The sequence below is a fragment of the Balaenoptera acutorostrata genome, chromosome 12, assembly GCF_949987535.1.
Source record: "Balaenoptera acutorostrata chromosome 12, mBalAcu1.1, whole genome shotgun sequence".
NCBI classification, from domain to species: Eukaryota; Metazoa; Chordata; class Mammalia; order Artiodactyla; family Balaenopteridae; genus Balaenoptera; species Balaenoptera acutorostrata.
This window is the reverse complement of record NC_080075.1, coordinates 61067755-61091842: the sequence shown is the minus strand read 5'-3', so window position 1 is coordinate 61091842 and position 24088 is coordinate 61067755. Positions and strand designations below refer to the sequence as shown.

The following is a 24088-nucleotide window of genomic DNA, read 5'->3' as shown; positions in this document are numbered from 1 at the left end:
CTCAAGGTGGCTCCGCTGAAAAGAATTAAGCACGCTTAAATCTCCTTCCATGGGTTACCAGTGTCCTCAGGAAGGAAAACCAAGGAAAATCTCTTCCCACTTCACAGTTGGATGCGACATCTGCTTGGGTTCTACCAACATGATGGTTGTACACTGGTAAGGCTGAGAAGATGGAGGGAGTGGGGAGGCAAAGTGGGTTAAGGGCTGCTCCAGTGGCTATAGGATTAAAGGAAGTCAAAAGCATTTCTAGAGACCAAGGACTAATTCACTAAGTGCAAAACAAAATACTGGCAACATTTTACTAGAAATCTTGTAAAGTTTGCTTAGAAACTCTAAGACGCAATGAGATATAGAGGGGTGAGCACATAAGCTTTTTTTTTTTTAAGTAGAACAGGTATTTTTTCATTTAACAATTTTTAATTTTTACGTCACTGTAGTAAAAAACATTTGACGAGATCTACCTTCTTAACAGATTTTTAAGAGTACAGCACAATATTGTTAACTACAGGTACAATGCTGTACGGCAGACTTCTAGAACTTACTCGTTTTGCATTTCTGAAACTTTATACCAGTTGGTTAACAACTCCCCACAATTCTGCTCTTTGCTTCTCTGAGTGATATCTCTTATCTATTTTAGATATCTCATATAAGTAGAATCATGCAGTATTGGTCTTCTGTGATTGGCTTAAAGGGATAATATACTGAGATTAAGTTAAATGCCCTCATAATGACTTAAAATCCCATTAAATGAAATAATGCCATTTGCAGCAACATGGATGGACCTAGAGATTATCATACTAAATGAAGTAAGTCAGAGAAAGGCAAATACCATATATCACTTACATGTGCAATCTAAAATATGACACAAATGAACTTATCTACGAAACAGAAACAGATTCACAGACATAGCGAACAGACTGATGGTTGCCAAGGGGGAGGGAGTTGTTGGGGAGGGATGGAGGGGGAGTTTGGGGTTAGCAGACGCAAACCAGTATATACAGAATGGATAAGCAACAAGGTCCTACTGTGTAGAACAGGGAATTATATTCAATATCCTGGGATAAACCATAATGGAAAAGAATATAAACAAGAATGTGTATATATATATATATATATATATATATATATATATATATATATGTATGTATAACTGAATCACTTTGCTATACAGCAGAAATCAACACAACAATGTAAATCAACTATACTTCAATTAAAAAAATAAAATCCCACTAAAGAAAATGAATGGTCACTGAGTCTTTCATTAATATTGAGAACCATCTTATTTATTGAAAATGTCCACACACTCAGGTTTACCAAGTTATGATTCCATCTTAAAATGCACATCACATTTTTCTATCCAATTATGCTTCCAGCAAATGCAAATATTTTGCCCTAAATTAAGGCTTCTCCTACAACTTATACCTCATCTTTGTAATGATGTTTGTACCTAACAAAATATATTATCTCATTATCTCCCATTTTAAGGTATTTGGAGGATATTTCTTCTGTTTCCTTCATAATGATTAGCCCAGCGCTGAATGCAAATCAGGAGCTTAATAAGTATGTGCAGACTGATTGTTATATAAATTCTTCTCTAACCCGGAACCAGAGAAACAAACAGCCCCCTACGTGATAGCCTTGAATGATGACTCAGAAAAGGATCCATACTTTAAACACTTCAGTGTGTCTAAACTATGACATCTCCTCATTTGCTAAGATAAAACTTCTTTACATAACTATATCATAACCCCAAACTCTAATCAGCAGTGGGAAAATGAGATTACAACAGCAAACATAGCAATCTGATTGACATGGTAAACAACCCTTGGCACATAATCAATTTAGGCTCCCGGCAGCAGTGAATTAGAACTTGTAATTTTTTTTGGCTCTTACCCGGTCTTATTTTTTATAATAGTTATGCATTCATGAAAACATATACATTTATAAAAACATTTCTTGTAGTTATAATTTAGATTTTCGGATGATACTACATGTGGTTTGCTTCTAAGAAGAGAGAAATATTCCAGACTGAAAAGATAATCCACCAAAGCAGAAGTCCATTAAAACCCTAAAATTATTCCATCTAAATTTCTTACATTACACAGGAAAACTTTATGTCAATGTAAAATATCATGCTTCCATCATTTTAATAGGCTAAACGATGCAGATAAAATTCTTCTGCCACAAAGTAAATCTTGAATATGTTGGATTCTAGGTAATATGTGCTAACAGTCTTTCTTGTCTAATACTACATTCTCTAGTTTTTTTCATCATTTCGGATTCCCCCAAACACACATTATTTTTCTTGTTCTGATCATTTCAAATTTTCATAATTTCTTTTCATTTTTTTATAGCTGATTGCCTTCTCATATTACATATCTGTTCTACTCTCAGAATTGAATTGCTATCTCATATAGCTAGGTCTTTATTCCTTGGGATTCTATAGAGCAAGAAAAGAATACTAGTAATATAAATAGCAAAAACAAAGTACTTATTTTCCATAGAATATAATAATAATGATTCCATAAAACCTATATAATACTAAAAATTTCTTTTCCATGTATTTTTCCAAAAAAGTGATGTAAATATTTTGCCTCCAAAAGCTGTATTTGTTGAGATGTCTTGCATATTGTATGTGCTAGAGTTAATGAAGTTACAGTCAAACTTGAAAATGTAATAGTCTTTAAAGCTAAATTAATTCTGGACAGATCCATTGCTTAACAAATTATGGCTAGAAACTCCCAGTAAAATGATTTGCTAAGCAAGATGTTATGTAAATTTTCCAACCTACATTCTTTGTTTTCCAACTTTGAATTTTAAATGTATAACAGTAAATGCTCATGATCTTTCGAGTAATCTTCCCAAAATGACATTATTGCTGGGCTATAACTAAGTAATTAAATTTGATTTGTATCTACACTAGTTAATTAACCTTAACATTTTCCAGAACAGTCAAGCTAACGTTAGACCTTGAAAAACCAAACAACATTTTGTAATAATTATTACCACTAAACTAGCATCATTAAAGAACAAACATTAGTAGCACTTCAAATCTGTGGATGTCACCTACCAAACCACAAATCAAATTAGCATATTCTTCATTTATTTTTTATTAGCTGTTAACATTAGACAGAATTCCCTGTTGAATGAAAGTCAGGATCAGCTGGCATGGGTTTAGTATTTGTCACTGATTGAGTTTATACAAAAGCATGTGCTAACTGTTAATTATATCTATTTAATGAGTTTTTGCATTGTAATTTTCAAATGTTTTGCCGAGAATACATTTTATTAGAGACTACAAACACCACTTTCCACTTACAGGTATTTTCCTCAAATATGGATTTTGATCTTAAAAAAGGTCATGTTGAAATAATTCAACTCATTTACATAAAAATATGAATGAACAGGTACAGACATGTTTATTTTATATACTTAAGAGACTTCTTCTACACTAAATATGAGGTCAAAGATTAGGAATCTATCTTGTTCTTAAAACCTATGAATCAGTAAACCTGACTGCCTCTTGATCTCCATCCCTGATCAGATTGGACCCTATTTCTACCTTGGTTAATGGCTTCTTAAAATTAGATATACTTTAAATCCAGGCTTTTCCAGGAATCTCTTTATGATGCTCTGGAAAGAATCATAAATTCTGGGTTCATGCACATCATTAAACAAACAAAAAAAATTTTTTAAGTATCTAATAAAGTTCAGTGGCGTCAATAGTCCCATCTACGTATTTTAGATTTTTGAGAAAGTCATCTCTCAAGAGTAACAAATTGGATGAAATATAAATTCATTTTTAAAGTTGAATTGAGTTGTGTCTACATAGTTCAACTAGACTGCATGATGACAAACTCTCTTTCACTTGGATCTGACTGTGTGGACCTGGCATCGGAAACTACCAAAGGAAAAATGATCCATAACAAGAAAGAGTAAGGGATCTTGATAATATTATGTTTTTCTAAAAGCATTCTGTCTGAATCCTTGGTGCCTAGCCTAAGGCTAAGTCCCAGGCACTGCAATAAATTTATTCAAGCAACAGACTGATTAACCATCTACAAACCTCGTCAGTAGTAAAACTCTATAACATTAAGATGAAAACTCCTTAAAATTAAAATTCTAGAAAGAAGAGGAAAATGTAGGGCTGTAATTTCATTTCACTTATAAATAAAATGTTTTGCCATTGCTAAAATTTCATATTTCAACTTAGCAAATAAAATATAGGAAGAATTTTATAAAACTAGGAACTGGCCGTTGATCTAGAATATGCCTAAGAACACATATACAGAGATGCTGATAATTCCACCAATTCTTACCAGCTTTCACAAGGTATCTAAAATTCTAAAGCTGAAATTTGGCAATATTCCTTCCTTAGCAAGAATTAAATCAATTAAATGGCACAGGCTGAATGTCTGAAATGGAGCTTGACAGAATAAATTATACCATCAAATCACTGTCTCTTTTTTTCCTTCTTCATCTTCTACTACACTGTGCCCAAAAGAAACTTATTTATTTATGCTTTGGTAGAAGTCCTGGATGGGAAAGTCTGCCTCTCGAACAAGTAGAGAGCCAGTATTCTCAGGAGAAAGCAAGATCACATTTTCTTGAGAAAACACCCTAAGTAAAATGAGTAAATAAAACAAAACACTAATTTGGTCATATTTAAGAGCTACCCTTGTGAGTTCATTTAATAACATGCAATATTCCTTTAACAACATGCAATATCACTTGTAATCCATGTAAAAGTGTATCAAATACAAGAGGGTTCAATAATTGAAATGATTATAAAATGGAATGAGCAAGAATTCCTAGCAAAGAAATAAAGTTTATGTGCTAATGTGGGCAGGATCACATTCAACACAGGCCTTTGGGAAAATCCTTCCTTGGGTGTGCAGTATATTCATTTGCTATTATATTACTATATTTCAGTAAAATATTTGTCCCAACAAAACACATCTCGCTAAGTGGAACATTAACAACATAAGAACCAATGTAAAATAGATATTCAACAAAAGCTCTCCCCACATACACATCCGAAGATGGCTATTATCTCTCTTTGCTTGATTTCACTGTGATATCACACTAACTGTCCCTCTCTATACAACATCGTCAAAGAGGTGAAAGATACTGGAAGGCTCTTTCAGAAAAATCTGTTTCCTCTGCCCATCCACTCCCTTTGTTTTTGTTTTCCCTTCACTTCTTGTAGAAGAAATTTCATCTTGGAGAGAATGCACCGATCATTTGATATATCACATGCCATTTACACAAGAGTTAACTATTTTGAGAACAAACTATATTTTATATTGTTTCTCCTGAAATTCCTAAGTTGCCAATGATTCCACCAACATAATTATTCATTGGAATGTCCTTTTTTTGCACTGCAGATATTATAAATAGTTTCCTTTCGTCCTTCCCGTTTGGATACTGCTCATCGAGTCACATTTTCTGGTTTGCTTTTGGTGAATGCAATGCCCCTGGCCCTCGGCAAGGAAGGAGGAAAAGCTCTGTAAACAGCAGCTGTCTTTGGAATAATTACCGCACAACCAGCCATTCTGTGTTACAGTGTTGGCAAATGTCACTGTAAAGTGCCAATAGGAAAAGTAAATTGCTCCCCACTTTTTTTCTCTGACCTGCTCCCTGTCAACTCGGACGCTTGGACAGAATCTTACTTCTCTCCCCATCCCTATACCAGTAGGGTAAAAGGGTTTGTTTAATCATGTAAAGTAAAATCAGACTGGAACTAAATAAGAGCTAAATGACTTTCCCCACTGGCATAAAACTGAAAAGGCAGGATTGGTCATTAAGTCATAATTAAGCATTAGCATTTAAGCAGAAACATTATATAATCACAAAAACAGTGTCAGATAAAAGCAGCAGAAATCATTTCAGCCAGCCCTGGTAGCCAGGCAATTCTTTTCAGGGATGTTTCTTTTTTGGGCTTTCCCAATTTGTACTCAGTAATGAAGTTAGGACATAATGTGATGTTTTCAATGTTCCCTTTCTGTGTGTATATTACGTGATCAAGATAGAATACAAATTTTTCAACCCATCATAAGTGCTTGGATACATTCTGTCAGAAGACTCATTCTATAAATCTACTTAAAAACTATAAATGTACTTAAAAACTGCAAAAGTGCAAAAGTAAAAATTAAATCAAATTAGGATCTCTGGGTATACAGTATATTGATCAGTGGAACAGGAGCTAGAAGCTAGGATATTTCGATATTTTGAAAGTCGTCTGTAACTTCATCGTTTTGTTAGTAACTATTCCATTCTTCGCCATTTAGTTTTTAAAAAACATGCACACATTCGCGCATCCACAAACGCACTCCACCACACACATAGGTATAAAAAAAGGACTTACACAATTTCGTCATTCTGGAACTCGAGCTCTCCGCACGTGTCCTCAAAGTCCTCCCCTCCGCCTCTGGCAGTCCCTTCAATGGTTTTATAGGGAACGATAACATTTCCGCGTGCTCCAGATGTTCTCAATACTTTCACCTCCATGATGCCAATGCTCTCACTCACGTGAGTCACAGGTTCCTCAAAAGTAAAGATGCCTGCGTGGTCATCATCAAAAATAGTCACGGTGGCAGTGGAGGGAGATCCCAGGCAAGCAAGTGTAGAGACATGATTGACTTCCAGGATGCCATCTTCCGAGGCTTCAGAAGATACTTTGACATTGCTGAGATGCACAAGGAAATTCTCATCTTCCTCAAAGATGTCATCATCGATGATGCCAACTCTGATTTCCTTCTGGGTCTCACCAGGCTTAAAGACCACAGTGCCTTCAGTAAATTCGTAATCAGACCCAGCATTGGCTGTGCCGTCCTCTGTTCTGAAGTCAACAAACACAGTGTTGGTCAAATCACCACCTCTGCGGATAATGGTCAGGGCTACCGTACCACAGTTCTCCAGACACTGATATGTTCCTTGTTCAAAGAAGATCTTACTGACAGGGTCATTTTCAGCCACTTCCGTGTTGACCTCGTGCATGCTGACGGCCTTCCTGGCTTGGTCAGCTGCATGCCTCTTTAAAATGTTGCCCGCCCCGGTCATCAGGCGGGTAGCTTGAATTCGGTAGAATGCTCGACTTTTTTGCTGCTGACTTAAGACTTGGTAGTTGGCCAATTCTATTAATTGCTCTATTTCCTTCTCCGGATGCTTCTGCTTGAGTTCCTTCAGAATCCTAGCCATTTCTCGCCTGGCTTCTTCATCATCTTGGTCCCTCTCGTCGACTTCCAGAACGAGAGCACCATCTAAGAAACTGTCAACGTGGGAATTGACCACTTTCCCATCCATCTCAATTTCTGTCTTGGAAGATGGCCTGTCTCCTTCATGTTCAATAATCATTCCCCTCTGCTTGCCAGCCCGGTACCTCTTGTAGACATACTTGTAAAACAGAAGCCTCCTATCTGCCACCCAAGCGAACACAACACAGATGGGAAAGAAGAAGAAAGTAAGCAAACCTTCCCAGACCTCCACGACCCCAGGAGAGATGACAGACAAAATGATGTAAAGCCAGGTATAGGCAAAGATGCTCCAGGCTGCTGTCACAAAGAACACACGCAAATGCTTAATCTTCCTTGTCTCCCCATCTGGGACGACGTAAACACAAAGTGCAATAATGATGAACATATTGAATGCGGCACTCCCCACAATGGTGCTAGGACCGAGGTCTCCTGCATTGAAGTTATGGCCACACACCTCAATTACCGAAAGGAGAATCTCTGGAGCTGAAGATCCCAGGGCCATCAAGGTCAGGTTGGACACCGTCTCATTCCAGATCCTCACAGTTGCCTTGGTGGTCTCTCCATTGGGTTTCTTTATGGTGATTTCTTTTTCTTGAGACGTGATGACTTCTATAGAGGACATGAATCGGTCGGCAATGATAGAGACTCCGAGAAACATGTAGACCATGGCCACGAAATACACAGTCGCTCTAGCAATTTTGTCCCCAAAGGAAGGGTCTTGGGGCTCCCAAATGGGTAAAATCACCCCTTTCTTACAGTAATAGGAGCCAGTACACTCGCTGGTTTCATTGCCTTCTCCTTTCATTTCTGTCTCAGCGCTTATATGGTCCACGTGGGAAAACAAGAGAGCCACCATGGCTAACACATGAAATCCCATCGAAAAGGTGGGTGAGAGACCGAATCGCAGCATGTTGGACAATGGCAGAGTTCCAACTGTCCCAACCTACTGGGAAAAATAAGATAGGGGGAGGGTGGGGGAAAAAAATCACATCATTAGATCCAGATCCAAAGCATGACTAATTACTTATTTTTATTACTTTTACTAATGATTTGTTTATATTTGACTATCACAACATCTATGGAGAATCATGATTCTAAGAACCCATCTGTGATTAAGCAATCCTTGGTAACGTTTACAGCCCAATCTCTCCACTTGAGAATTTTCTACATGTAGTCCCCATTCACTGAGCAATGTACACAGCTGACTTACTGGAATGAAATGTTCAATTACATCCTTGCCTTGTTGAATACACATGCATGCATGCTAACAGCCAATGAGAAAAAACAAAAAATTTTGACACATTGCATAATTTTCTCCTTGTTGCTAAGGCAGATTTCCTTTTAAACTGTGGTTAGTACAATCACCTTCCAGAAACTGTTTCATCACCAAAATCACCTCGTTAAGAGTGATGCTATGAAATTTAGACTCTAAAAATCCTACCAACGCAAGGCTTGGTGATGATCTTAAATTCTAGAGCACAACTTTGCACTGCATTTCATGAAATCATGTCCTATGGCTCTTGGAAGCACAGAGAAATCTTCAAGCTTGCTTGCAATCAAAGCTCAATGGTATTTGTACTTGAGGGGGAAAAAAATCTGCTATAAGGCAATATTTCCACACATTAAGTACAGTTTTTAAAAGCATGTTTTGACGAGAGCACATTTCCTCCTAATTTTCAGCAAGCCCGGGTCTCCTGATGCATTAGCAGCCAGGCATCTGGTTCTTCAAGCACTGCTCTTCATATCTGTGTACAGATCTCGCTCTAGAATCTGCAGGCTGCCCAAAACAGGAAAGGGAGATAAGCAGGTCCAGGTCTAGGAGTGTGTAAGTAAGACTCTTGCCTGGCAGGCTGTGAAATCAGCGTTACCAGCCATAAAACGTTCCTTCTCTGTGTCAATGTCAGACTTGCCATGGTCATTCTAAAATACACATTAGTTCTATAGAGGATTCAAGCGACCCAAAAATGCAAGGGCAATAATTCCATCTAAATTAGCTCATGTGACAAAATGACAGCGACCACAATGTATACATGTGATGAAGGGCGGTAGGCAACGAGGGATATGGCAACGGCATCCCTGGTGGGGGAATTCAGGTTCATGGCGGCTCCACCCACCACTCTGCCTTGCTTACCAAGCTGTGTGCCTCTCAGTGACCTTGCATCACCTCTGATTCCAGGGCTCTGGTGAAGGTGGTAGGGGCAGGCGCTGAAGCAAAGAAGGGTGTGCTCCAAGTCAGGGTAGGTCTGGTCTGGAAAGCCAGTTATGACATCGGATAACACGGGGATAAGAAGGGTCCTGAGTCAGAGCTTAGCCCTGTGGCCTGACACAGAGTTAAAAGTGGAGCTGAGTTAGATCCCCTCATAGCCTCAGGCTGTCTGAGAGTCACGCCCACATTCACCTAGGCTCTCTGGCTTATGTTTGAGGCTGATGGCTTATACTGAAAAGTGCACCAGGGCCCCGGAGAACCTCCACCCTGGTCCAGCCCATTCAGGCACACCCTCCGCAAGCCCACCATCACCTAAAGTCCTTGTTTTTAGCTCATTAATGTTGGGAGATGAGCTTTGACCTTTTTCCCATGCTAAAGAAGACACAGCAGAGGGCTGTGATGGTGGAATTCCATCCTAGGTAAAAGGTCGAAAAATAGAAGCATATTTTCAAAATATGCAAAAGTTCATGGTCCGCGTGTCTAACTGTTCAGTCATTACTGGGCTTGGGTGGCTTATAGGATTTCTCCTTAAAACAAGGTAACATTGAACCATCCTGTAAGAGCAGCGGCAGATCCAGTTCTAACTCCCTTATGCCGCAATTTATTCCGCATATTTATAAGAGACACCTAGACAAATTTTAGAAGGATATGCTAGGCTCTCTTCTAGGTCCTGAGAATTCATCAACGAATTTTTTTTTTAAGCCTCCATCTTTGTGGACCTTATATTCTAATGGGGAGGAAACAAACAAATAAATGTAAATGTCAGACGGTAAAAAGTGCTATAGTGGTGGGGGGTAGGGAGCAATTTCAATAGGACAGGAAGTCTATGAGTGTCAGTGTGTGAGTGTGTCAGTGTGTGTGTGTGTCAGTGTGTGCACACACATGGCATGCATGATTTTATAATGGATGGTTTAAAGAAGGCCTCTCTGATAAGGTGACATTTGAGCAAAGTCCTGAAGGAAGAAAGGGGCCAAGTCTTGTGGATAGTTGCAGGAAGAGAATTCCAAGATAAGCTCAAAGACCCAGAAGAGAACTGTGCTTTGCACAGTCTGGGAACCACGAAGAAACCAACGTGCTGAGAAGGCAGTGAGTGAAGGGAGCAGGGCTCAGGAGCTGGGAACACAGTGGGGATGGATAACGAAGGGCACTGAGGACATTATAAGATGCTGGCTTTGACTGTGAGGGAGATGGGAATCATAGGGAGGTTCCACTCAGAAGTGTGATGTGAGCTGATTTTCCTTTTAAAATGATCTCTCTGCTCGTTCAGTGAAGAACAGACTATAGGGGTAAGAGTAGAAACAAGGAAGCCAGTATTTGCCTATTATTAAAAAAAAAAAAATCTGATTTATAAATGACCCCCCGATGCCTGGTAGGTATATAAAACGATACAGTAAAGATCTAAAGTTTAAAAAGGAGAAAGAAACATTTGTGGTGACCCTTTTGGAAGATTTGCAACTTAAAACGTCTTGGTAACCTGTCAGGATCAGAAAGGTTAAGTATTTGCTCAGAGGGAGTAGGACAGAACACAGAGAGCCAACACTGGACACAGACTCGAAGCTAAGCCTGTCTCCAGAACTGATAGAATTAACCACTCCCTTCAAATCACTGCCAAGTCTCATCATTCCATTCCTCAAGTTTCAGCCAAAACAAACTTCCTAAAGTGCAGATCAGACTCTCTCACTCCCCTTAAAACTCTTCATGGGCTGCCTATTGCCCTGAAGACAAACCCAAACCCCCTCAATAGGCTGTTTACACCTTTTAGGATCTGGCCTCTGAGCTCCAGAATATGGGAATTCTCTCCACTCCCTGAACACGACAACACTTTCTTACCTCCAGGTCTTTGCACACTGTGTTTTCTGTACCCTGAACTATTTTCCTTCTTAGAAGCAAGTTTCAAAATGGCACAACAGCAAATCACAGTTGATTGCCTGAGACCGAAATACCAGGCTCCATTCTTAAACACTGTCCCAGACACCATGCTAAATTCTTTACAGGGGTCATTATATCTAATACTTCTAAGAACCAGCATTGCCCTGTTACACAACTCCTAATGTTACCATTTCCACTAGAGTCTGTGTGAATAGCACCCCTGGACTTGTGCAGTGCACAGTGCCCTAACAATAGCCCTGTATGATAGATATTATAAGCCCATTTTGTAGGTGGGAAGACTGAGGCTCAGACAGGTTAAGTTCTTGCTGAAAGTCAGACAGATAGTAACTAAAATTCAAAGCCTGGTCTGTCTCAGAGATGATATAATTCACTGCTCCATTCTACCATCCATGAGAGTATGTAAAATAATCTTTGAGAATGATTGGATTCGGGCTTGGACTAACCCATTGGAAAACCTCCTGGCTCCCAAGAGGAGGACCTAGGTAGCAAAAGTCCCATGGAAGGATTACAACAAGCCTGGTTTTATGTTATGGATTAGAGGCTTAGACAAGCATCCATAGCTCTGAGGTAACCTGTGGCTGGGATGTTCCTAGAGACAGCTGACCCCCACTTTCCCGCCTTTTAGCAATTACCTGGCAACCTCTCCTACAAGTACTCTCAGGGCAATCTCTTAGGTCTGCCGAGAAGAAGACCTGCCCCACCCACATCTCCCAATATGTTCTCAACCAAAAGGGTAACAATGTCTAAGGGTGGATTAAGCAGTAAAAATCCATCATCACTATCAGAGAAAAAGGAAGGGGGCTTCTGAGGTTAATTCAAAAATATCATAATTATATTCAAAAGATGGCAGTGGTCTAATTTGTGAAGTCAGTGGACAAAAAACACTGCTATAACTTATTAGCCATGAAGCAACTGGAAAGAACTCTCTGGACTTCAGTTTCTTTCTTTATTAAATTAACGCCAAATCTAAATGCTTGTGAGGATATGGGGTACGTGTCATCTAAATGAGACTTGTTTCATTTTTTGTCTCCATTCTTTTAGGGTCTTGCCTCTGTCATCAGATTCAAAGAGATCTCTACCTGACTCTACCCACTGTCTCCTCAAATATATATTTTCATGAAAATTAAGCAGGAAATAGAGGCCACTGATATGTTGGTCTGCTGCCTGGCCTTCTTATCTTCTGCCCTGATCTACTGAACTCTGTAACAAGGGGTAGGCTGATCTTCATGGTGGTTTCAGATCAACTCTTAACATCCACAGCTAGTTCTTACTTAGGAATATCCATTACATCACCCAAATGAGCCTTCAGCACAGTAGGAAGAATATTCACATCATCTTCTGCTCACTATTTATTTTATTTATTTATTTGTCTTTATTTTTGGCTGTATTGGGTCTTCATTGCTGTGCACAGGCTTTCTCTATCTGCGGTGAGTGGGGGCTACTCTTTGTTGCAGTGCGCGGGCTTCTCATTGCAGTGGCTTCTCTTGTTGCAGAGCACAGGCTCTAGAGCGCAGGCTCAGTAGTTGCGGCACACGGGCTTAGGTGCTCCGCAGCATGTGGGATCTTCCCGGACCAGGGATTGAACCCATATCCCCTGCATTGGCAGGCGGATTCTTAACCACTGCACCACCAGGGAAGCCCTCACTATTTATTTTAAAACAAACCAAACAGCCCCAGAACCTACAGATGGCAGACCTGAATGGAACTGACAAAGGATGGTGAACAGGTATCAAACTGAGTGAGCCCAGCCACCTATGTTGAAGGGAGAGGTCACAAAAATGGATGTATGTACTTGCAAGACAGATCTTTATCAAACTGCCACAGTGGAGGTCCAACGAGTAGTTAGGCCACACAGCAGTGAGGAGCTATGGCGGCTCTGACTACAAGGAGAACTGACTCAGACAGAAGCAATACCTCTGACATTCTCACCAGTCCTGTGCTTGAGGCAGCCTAATCTCATTCTGCTGACTGGCAGCTGGGGTTATTCCAAGGAACTCCCTGACTCTCCATCGGGACCTGGAATCCCCTTCTATGTGATTCTTGCTGACTGAAAGCCTCTAAAGCTAAGCAATGAATCTGTTTCTAAGGCAACAGTAAAGCAACCATAAATTCTTATCCACTATGGATGCAAGCACTTCCTAATGCTTCTAGACAAAGAGATGATGCCAGAGGATGACTTTTCTTATCTGATCATCCATTTGAGGGTGCCAATTACTGTTCTGGACCCCAACCTCAGGCCATCAGGCCGTGACCACACTTCAGAAAGGAGCTCGTTCAGTTTCCACAGCGACTCTCTGCTATTACTTTTTTTTTTTTTTTTTTCCAAAGAGAGTTTCTTCTTTGCTGCCTGATAAATGAGGACAGGTCCTCTAGGAGACAAGCTGTGAGATGTCACATAAGGGGCTCAAGCCCTCTTGCCTAAGCTTACAAGACTGGAGTCAGAACCCTGTCCCATCTCAGAAAACACCCGCCTCATTCATCAAAGGTAGCAACTGAGATGACAGGCAATGTGGCCAAAAAAAGAAAGATGGATTTAGGATTTAGGATAATGAAGATGTTATTGAAAAGTCATGAGACCCTTTTTCTGTACTTTGTTTTTCGATATAGAACTTATTATTTTTTTACGGAAGTATAGTTGATTTACAATGTTGTGTTAATTTCTGCTGTACAGCGAAGTGACTCAGTTATACACAGATATGCACTCTTTTTTATATTCTTTTCCATTGTGGTTTACCCCCAGGATATTGAATACAGTTTCCTGTGCTATACCTTAGGACCCTGTTGTTTATGCATTCTATATGTAATAGTTTGCATCTACTAACCCCAAACTCCCAGTCTATCCCTCCCCCACCCTCCAACCCCTTGGCAACCACAAGCCTGTTCTCTATGCCTGTGAGTCTTAGAATTTATTACTTTTTATACACTATATAATTTATTTAATGGTTCTGCTTATTGTCTCTCTCTCTCTCTCTCTGTTTCTCTCTTTCTCTCTAACAGATGTCAACTCTGTAAGGGTAGGGCTTTCTGTCTCTTTTGTTCACCCAGTTCCTAGAGCAGAGCCTGCTATATGGAAGATGCACAGCACCTGCTTTTATTAAATGAATAAAATATTTCTCAGTGGCTCATGTGCTGCTTCACCAAATCTCTGATGTGGAATCAGAATCCGAGGGCTGAACCCAGGCATATGCATTTAGAAATGTTCCCTGTGTAAAATGGATGCCCCTAAAATAAGCAGAGGCCGGTATCAGACTGAAAAGCCAATGTCAGTGTTGGGTAGAGGAGAGGGATTGTGATTCAGTCACGCACAGAGAACCTCAGGCTAGAAAACCTGATCTCCAGCATCAAGAGAGGGGCTGGGACCCTGACATTTTCCCCAGCACCTGGTAGTTGGTCCTCCTATACCAGCCCTGGCTTGCTGATTTCTTCTGGAATGCCAAGATCATCTGCTCTGTTGAGAGGGTCCTAATATTTTGGACATCCTCAAGGGAGCATATCTTCGTATCCTTTTAGGACACTAAAAAGACATCTAGTCAAACACCAACCCCAAATCACCTCTATTACAGAGGCCCCATAAAAGGGAAAGAGCACTAAGAATTCAAATATATTACCTCTGCGTTCTGACATGGAAATATGGGTAGAAGGAAGAAAGCTGGAGAATAGAGTCTTCCAATGGTAAGTAAGTAAGGAAGAATTTGAAGGGAAGATACGCTGCTAATCTTGGTCTCCATGAAGAGTCAGCCAGGACTATCCTCAGATTTGTTCTGCCAGGACCAAGGGCAGTGGAAGGGTCCCACTCAGGGGCCTTTATGATGACCATGACTGCCACCATTAACTGAGCACTTGCTTTGTCCCAGGTGCTATATTGACTACTCTGCATTCACTATCTTTTCTGACAATATTGCAAGGAGGTATTATCATTCCCATTTTACAAACGAGAAAAAGAAATGGTTCATCAAAGTAAACCGGGCTGAAATCATACAAATATACATGACAGATAGGATTTAAATCCAGGCATTTTGCATGATAACCAGAAGGCTTTCCAAAATGGCAGGACCTTTTCGTTTATTTGTTTGTTTTCACTACACAGGTTGACAATACTGTTCTGTCTTAGCAACTTACTTAGGTACTTAGTGTAGAATAAACTTCCCATGCTGCCCCTCCTTCCCACCTGAATAAATGTGTGTTGTTTGTATCATCTCATTCACGTTTCCCTCTCCTGTCTCATGCCTGCCCACCCCCCAGGAAAGGCTTTTGTAAGCACTCCTATTCATCACATAGCAGGGAAAGATGATCCGTTTGGGGGATCATCAGCTAAAATCTGAGGTCTGAAATCCCTCCAAAGTCATGTAATAATCTCAAGGTTTTTCCATTCAGTCAGGGGAAAAGAAAATAGAGAATGAAATCCTAGCCCTGAACAAGCAAAACTAAAATAAAAGAGGGCAATGCAGAAAGCTGGGGAGAATGATACTGAATTTTAGCTTAACAAGTAAGTTAATACTTGGTCCTAAAAACAATAAATCAATAATTTTTCGAGAATCTCAATGCAGGCCACAAATTTACTGTCTTGGGGTCAAGACATTAATTTTTAACTGGTAAGTAATCCAAATAAAAGGGAAAACAACACATTCATTCATGGGTTTGTCTGCCAAGTTTTTCTTAGCCACTCGTATGTGCCAGATACTGTGATACAAAGATGAATAAGATAATATCCCCAAAGAAGCTCACATTCTAGTGGGGCCTTACCAGAGTCAAGGAGTGAGTCCCCTTTCTGGAAGACATAACTCTTTCATTACTAGGGGATCACAAAAGAGGAGAGATTTTCCAGGGATTCAGACAGTGAGACCATGACTACACCTGGATGCTCTCAAAGTGGACCACCTAGTTCCCAGGTTAACATATCTGGGGTCTTGGGGTCATACAACCGGGCTTCTAGAAATCTCCAACTGCTCAGCATACAGTCCTGCAATCAAAAGGTTTCAAATGTAGTGAATTCCTGGAGGAGGGCCTTGGATCATCTTTTCTGTACTCTGAATCTTTCAGGGGCCTTGTGTTGGACAATAGTTACTATTTCAGGTAATAATTTGGTCACCATCCACCCTGTAGAGAAAGAGCAGCCTTTCTTTGATGTTCAACCTTACACGCTGGAAAAAAAAAAAAAAAAAAAGAGGTCATATGCATGCATTTATTTCTGGGTCACCAAAAAAGATTTCCTACCTAAAAATATTTTCCACACTAGCCTGTTGATATTTCGCCTTCAGACCTTTGTTTCAGTGAAGTATAGCCCTCCTGGTATTTCTAGTTCTAAGAGAGTGGATCATTCATTTGTTCCTCAAGCACTTATTGAGGGCTTCTATGTGCAAAGCACCAGACCAAACACCGTGGGAAGTACAAAGATGATTGATTCGTGGTCCCTGTTCCTGATGAATTTACAGTCTTCCAGTAATAGTTACTCAAATGACCATGAATCGGAGAAAGAATATGGAAAATTCCATAAAAGGAGGGGACTAGAATGATGACAGAAGTCAGACAGAGTGAGGACATTCCAGAAGGAAGCAATGATATGACAAAAGGCATAGAACAATGCTTTTTCAACTTCAGGTCACCTAAGGATCATCTGGAAAATTCACTGAAGTGCAGATAGCTGGGCCCTATCATCAGATACACAGTAGCTCTAAGGAGGAACCCCCAAATTTGAATTTTCCCAAGCACCCTAGGTGATTCTGATATGGACGGTCTTGCCATTGGCATGAAGGGTAGAAAGGCAGAACTGGGTAGGAGGAAAAAACTGGCATAAAGGGCATCGGGCATGTTTAGCAAACAAAGACTGGAGAGCAGAGGACTTAAATAAGGTCCTTGATGGAAGGCAGTACCTAAAAATTAGAAGATAGCATTTGTTGTAATATCAGTAAGTTGTTGATATGAAATAGTGTATCAGATGGGCTCTCACTGTCACAGATTGGGACTCCAGACAGCATCAAAATATGAAGCCCCTTGGTGACTGTGTGTGTGAGGTAAGAGAGAAGAGGGTAGAGAAAAATGGACCCTAACAGGAGATCAACAGGGCCCCCCAAAGAGGAGATTAAATCATTGGGAGTAACTTACACGTACTTTGTAATTTCGCCAAGGGTTTGTTCTGCTTTCCTTAAGGAGAAACAGCTAAGGATGGCTAGGACCCTACATAGACACAGGACAAAGAACCAGATCCACGGAAGTCTTCAGAGACCTTCTAATCAGGTTCCATCCACAAGCCCTGAACAACAGAGATCAACAATACACAGCAACAAAAACCCCAAACTGGAAGGCTTAGGTGGTGAGGAAAGCTGTGCTCTTTATTTTTTTATTTTTTAATTTTTATTTATTTATTTATTTATGGCTGTGTTGGGTCTTCGTTTCTGTGAGAGGGCTTTCTCTCTAGTTGCGGCAAGCGGGGGCCACTCTTCATCGCGGTGCGCGGGCCTCTCACTATCGCGGCCACTCTTGTTGCGGAGCACAGGCTCCAGACGTGCAGGCTCAGTAGTTGTGGCTCACGGGCCCAGTTGCTCCACGGCATGTGGGATCTTCCCAGACCAGGACTCGAACCCGTGTCCCCTGCATTGGCAGGCGGACTCTCAACCACTGCGCCACCAGGGAAGCCCTGTGTTCTTTAAATGAGAGGCTCTGTATAGAGCCTCACCAACTCCCCTGTTCCTTCAAGTCAAGGGTAAATCTCTGCAGTCCCTCTTCTGGCTTTCTAGCCTGCCTCTTGGGACTGGGGATGTTTAATACAGACTCCAATTTCAAGCTATGCGATAGGAACATGCAGATGCCTTTTTAAAAAAAAATCTTTTTTAACAAGGAAAATACTGGTTATGTGAGCAGAGGCTGGTGAATTTCATCAGCTTTCTCCCTGAGTCATTAAGCTTCATCTTCGAGTAGATTGCTGTTCGGGGGATAGGACCCTATCAACTCGAAGTTTGTAGGTCTTTTAAATTTTCCTGCATAGTCACAAAGCATAATCCTTTAAAGAATAAGATGCTCTTGAGGAGAACAGAAGTAGGAAGTAAAAAGAAATTAAAAAAATAACAAACTCAAGTTGATAGATGCTCACGTAATGGTGACCCTTCATCAATATTCTAAAGTTCCTGACAATATACACAGTGACATGGGTCTAAAACTAGGTGTGTATGTATATACAAAAAATCCATTTTTTAAATGGAAGCAGCTTAAAAAGGAACTAACCAAATTTTTGTTTAGAGAAATAAATTGAGTAGCTTTTTGGGAGGGAAAATATGAACTTTTTACACAAAACCCTAACACAGTTTATGAAACATATAGTTTCTCTACTAGGTAAGGCATCTAGTGAACATGTCCTTTAAACCAATCCCATACACCTGTATTTGAAGAATTGTTTAAATATTGGCTTATGGCTTATGGTTTTAATGTTGGTAACTATGCCACAACTATTATGTTATTGTCTTTTTGTGATAGGTGAGGATTAGATAGGAGCTTTTGAAAAAGAAAAAATTTAGTGGAGAAAGAAATACTCATCATTTAATCATTTCATTAACAAGTGAAGATAGTAACCTGCCTATTAAGTTCTTGCTTAAGCAAGGACTGTTTTCACCAGTATCAATGACTAATGAGAGAACATGCATTCCTTCCTTCATTCAGCAAACACTGAATGTCTATTATGCATCTGGCAAGGTATGGGAGGCTAGAACCATGAACTAAACAAGACGCAATCTCTCTCTTCCCTAAATTTATTATCTAGCTGGGAAGACAGATGATAGATGTTAATTTAAATTGTTCCAGAAAGAAGCATTTATTTAAATTGTTCCAGAAAGAAGCATTTATTAATTGATAAATGCTATGAAGGAAATACACAGTCCTATAAGAGTCAGTAATGGAGGACCTGACCTACTAGGGTATTAGGGAAGACTTTGCTGATGAAATAACATCTGAGTCAAAACTTTTTAAAAGACACTCAGCAGGAAGCCAGGCTAAAGGTTGCTGAAGTGCAAGGCCTTAGGTTAACACTTATGCAATTACCCTTCTCTGTAATGGGATTACTCACAGACCTACCTTCTTAGATATGCTGGGTGTTGAGATCATGTTTAGAAAATACTAAAAACAGCTTCTGTAATTTACATGAGAATTTTTCCCTCTGAGGTCATAGTCATACAGTTGAAATTAATTGCATTCTACCACGCTGCTGGGGGCAATATAGTAGATGGAAGGGTCGTTGGTCTAGGGGCCAAAAGAAATGAGTACTGGTCTTGGCTCTCACTGGCCAGTCATGTGGCCTTGGACAAGTCATTTTCCCTTTCTCAGCCTGATCTGTAAAATTGAGGAATTTGGCTAACAACCCAAAACTATGATATTCTAATCCCTCACTTTGGCATTCAAGGTCATCATCCATAATATGTTGCCTGTCTACCTCCCCAGGTTTACTGTTCCTGGTAGACAACTGAGCTACTAAATAAAAATTACCCAAATATGCACCCTGTTTTTCTTTCTCATGTTTTTCTACCCGTCCTCCATGACCCATCTCAAATGTCCAATTCCCCTTCATTAAAATGCTTTTAGTGCTAGGAAGGCCCCTAAAAGTCATCTAACGTTGCCCCTTCCCCTTTTTCCCCACGTGAAAACTCAGGCCATCATAACTTAAAAGACTTTTTCAAAGCCATGCATCTCAGAAGTGACAGAACCAGGCTCTAAAACAAGGTGTCTGAGTTTCTAGGCCAGATCTCTTCCCATGACACCAACCCCTATTGCTGGGTTTCTTGCAGCCCCCTAAGATGGACTGTGTATATCTCTTACAATCTGTGCCTCAAGGGAGGCTCAAGAGGGAGGGGATATGGGAACATGTGTATGCATATGGCTGATTCGCTTTGTTGTGCAACAGAAACTAACATGGTATTGTGAAGCACTTATACTCCAATAAAGATCTATTAAAAAAAAAAAAAGAGTTGGCAAACTATGGCCAACAGGTCATATTTAGCCCACCACCTGTTTTTATAATGCCTATTTAATTTTTTTTTACATTTTGAAATGATTGAAAAAAATTTTAAAAAGCAATATTTCATGACGTGAAAATCATATGATGTTCAAATTTCCGTGTAAGTAAACAATGTCTTACAGAACACAGCATGTTCACGCATTTAAGTATCGTCAATGGCTTTCATGCTACAACAGCAGTGTTGAGTAGCTGTGACAGGCTCTGTGGTCCACAAAGCCAAAAATATTTACTATGTAGCCTTCAAAAAACAGCTTTGTGACCTTTGGTGTAGTCATTATGTATGCCCTTATCTTCGAGCTCTCCATGGCAACCTTCGCAATTAGCACGTGCACATAAAGGCACACAGGTAGAAACAGTGCTCTCTCACTGGTCATCTCTCAAGTAGTAAGGACCAATCCTCACTGAGCACTCATATGCCAGAAGCAGTTCCAAATGCTTTACAAGTATTAATGCATTATTCCTCACAAAAACCCCATAAGGCTCTTTACTACTATTACTCCCATTTCATAGATGAAGAAAATGAGGCACAGAAAAGTTAAGGATCTTGCACAATGTTAAATATGCCATTTGTTGAATTCAAACAAATATTAAAACCAACATGATAGGCCTGCTGACCTCAGAGAACTTTGGTCTGAGTACCACAGGGCATTTCACTGCATTTGTCAATGTCCTCGATATAGAAGCAAAGTCATAGTTTTCTTTCCACCTGAGGAAATCATTGCTAGACATTCACAGACTCCTGAGGCCAGAAAACACAGGCACATTTCTAGAGGGCTTCTATATTACCAAAGAAAAAAGGGAGATGTAACTTTGGTGAAATGACTTCAGAGTCATAGATCTAGATTCAATTATGTCCCATTTCACTCTTATTGAGTCATTTAATTTCACATGGCCTCCATTTGCTTATGTGTTGATAAAAAGCTAGATGATCTCTGATGTGTCTTCCAGTGCTAGCTATGGGTCTAAGCGGCATGAGCACTGATAAGGAGAAGTTCTGAAAAAGGGCCAGGGGCAGCTGCATGGCCAGGAGAAGAGAGTGAGGAGTTAAGTGGGGGGGAAGGAGTCACCAACTGTGCCCAACATCAACTCACAAATTTCAGCTCCAGGGGGCTCACATCCCCCACCATTTGAAAGGCAGATGGTTTTGGAAGAGTGACGACCTGCACCTTCTGAGGGACATGTGACAGATGACTGAGCCCCTCCCCAAGCTCTATCCTTTTGCCCCTGGCTGATGCCACTCACTTTGGGGGCACTACCATGGTGCAGAGAGGAAGTGGAGGTTGGCGTGTAGAGTAAGCAGACGGATTCTCTAAACATGCTGCAACTGGGTGCTATACATTGAACAGAGCAGAGCCAAAGGGAGCTCTGGGTCCTGTGCGTTAAGGGGAAGCAGAAGTGAGGAACTGGAGAAGCTTAAGGGAGAAAGCATCAGAGCCATTCAGTGCTCAAGAAAGAAAGAAAAACCACCTGTGATGGCCCAGAAAATATAACCGTCAAATAGAAGGTCTGTTCCTTGCTTCACCCCTCAGACTGATACAGCTTCTCTCCTCCAAGGCATGCTGGAAATTCATCATCAATTTTGGGTTCCCGTGTAAAATACACGTGAGCAATGATTTATGCTAGCATCTGTTCCAGATCCACAGTTCCCATGGCATGGTCCTAACTGGGACATGCAGCTAGCTTGAAGTCTGGAAATGGCCCTAACCTTGCTCCGGGGTGGTCCTTGTCATAAATTAGCTGGGGCTGGTTTACACGTTTTAAAAATAGCGAGGCTTTATTTATTTGCAAAGTCCTTTCACTCTTTGAGAACCAACTAAAATGCCTCCTCCTCCTCCATGAAGCCTCTTCCAGTGTTCTCTTCTTCCTCTCAACTCGAAAGCACTGGGCTCATTAGACAGCTGCAGCCATCTACCTCACTCAGCCCAGTGTTTAGGTGCTCTAGACCGTACATCCCTAAGAACAGGGAACACAGCGCAGAGAGCATGTTTTGCGCATGGCTTTGAAACAGCCTCAAAAACGGGTACCATCACCTATTCACTCCTGGACAAGTTATTTAACTGAGCCATAGTCTTCATCTTTAAGTCAAGATCAGGATGCTTTCCTGCAATGGTGTTAAGTGAGAAAACATGTACAAAGTGCTTAGACTGATGTCTGGAACATAATAGGTGTTCAATAAACATCACATAACTCTTCAGCATCTGCCTTCTCTGAAAAGCCCAGCGCAGTGCCTTGCATACACTGAGTGCTCAATAAATATCACAGTTGGGTTGAAGAAAATTGCTGAATCACTCTCTTGTCTGTTTGACTTCATTTCACATTAGATTCAACTAGGAAATTATTAAATTATTCTGACTTCACATGCAATGACATCTACAGAGTGATGACTTTTTCTGTCTTTTCTAAAAAATTAAGATGGACTCTAATATTTACATTCATGTTTCTATGTCTATTACATATGCCAAAAAACATTTGTCTGAACGAGTATCACACTAGTGTTCTAGGTTACTGGTATGAATATTCCAAAATGATACAGTAGAAGCCATTCAAGACTTTCAGCATATGATTTCACACTACAGGACATATTTCACCCATTTCTCAGAAGAGTAAATTTTCAAGAAAGATCAAATTTTTGTTACCTTTGCTGACCCAGAAGTAAAATTTCAGGGTGACAGTTTATCTTTGCCTCTGTCTGGCTACTCTCTACACCACCCCCCCCCACCCCACTTCAGCAGCCCGGTTCCTGGGTACCTCCCCATCAGAATGGCCCTCTGGGGGCACTAACTGCACAGCAACCCATTTCAAACTTCTTTCACTTCCTCTGCATCATCCCGTGTTCCAGCCCTCAGGACTTTTCTGCCAGCTGATCTGATAAACCAATCCAAGTTAGTAAATGAACAGATGCGAATAGTTTGTGAGAATGAACTGGTAGCTCTTTCCTAGGTAATCTCATCGCATTCTATTAGGGATCTACTAGATAGAATTACTTTATTCAAATGAATGTCTCTAATAGTGAGAATTTCTGATCCTACATTGGTGGAAGGATAAATGCTTTGAATCCAGGGATGTTTTGTGCTTCTCACACCACTTTCTAGACAGCTGCCTATGACATACTTGCCCCTGATCAAAAACACACTTCCATCACTTCAGCTGCTTTCCATCACTTCAGGACTTTTCTCCTTCCCTGCATTCTCCTCCTCCTCCTGAAATTGGCTAGAAAGTTTCAGGTAGAGAGAAAATGGGATTCTCGTGAACCTTGGTCTATCCTGTTACTTACTATATACTCTTGGCTGCGCCGATCAAAGGACAATCACAAATGTAGACATAAAACACTTAGGGTTCAAAACATAGTTGACAACAAAGAGAGCCTACAACAAACACTTGAGGCCTCAAGGGCTGCGAGCAACTGTCTTCCAAGTTGAGTCAACACACTAGAAAAAGACGCCTAGTCTCATTTGTATTCTCAACTGCTTGTGAGGAAATCATGCCAGTAAGAGTAGTTCACTCTAGGAGTCTCCAGTTCAGAAAATGAGCTGCTTGATTTACAAACCCTATTGAGAACCTAATCATTGATTAGTTGTTTTCAAAATATGTGTTGTATATCTTTTGCGAAGTGTGTGTGGCGTGTGCGTGTGTGTGCACGCACGCGTACGCATGTGCCCTTTGGCCTGCATGGGCCTGTGTGTGTGTGTGTGTGTGCGTGCGTGCGTGTGAGAGGCTGAGGAGGGAGAGAGGGAGGCA

At 40.6% G+C, this 24088-nt stretch overlaps 1 protein-coding gene across 11 annotated transcripts in view; it reads right to left on the bottom strand.

Annotated features, from left to right (window-relative positions):
- The window catches only part of SLC8A1 (solute carrier family 8 member A1), a 413446-nt gene that overhangs the window by 324596 nt on the left and 64762 nt on the right, over positions 1-24088 (bottom strand). For 8 of the 11 annotated variants that reach the window (XM_007167113.3, XM_028162332.2, XM_057558357.1 and 5 more), the window contains one exon: positions 6368-8199. In XM_007167113.3, the coding sequence (XP_007167175.1) occupies positions 6368-8199 (1832 nt within the window). Of the gene's footprint in view, positions 1-6367; positions 8203-24088 lie in introns of all 11 variants that reach the window. The other 3 variants (XM_007167114.2, XM_057558360.1, XM_057558358.1) reach the window with 1 other exon arrangement.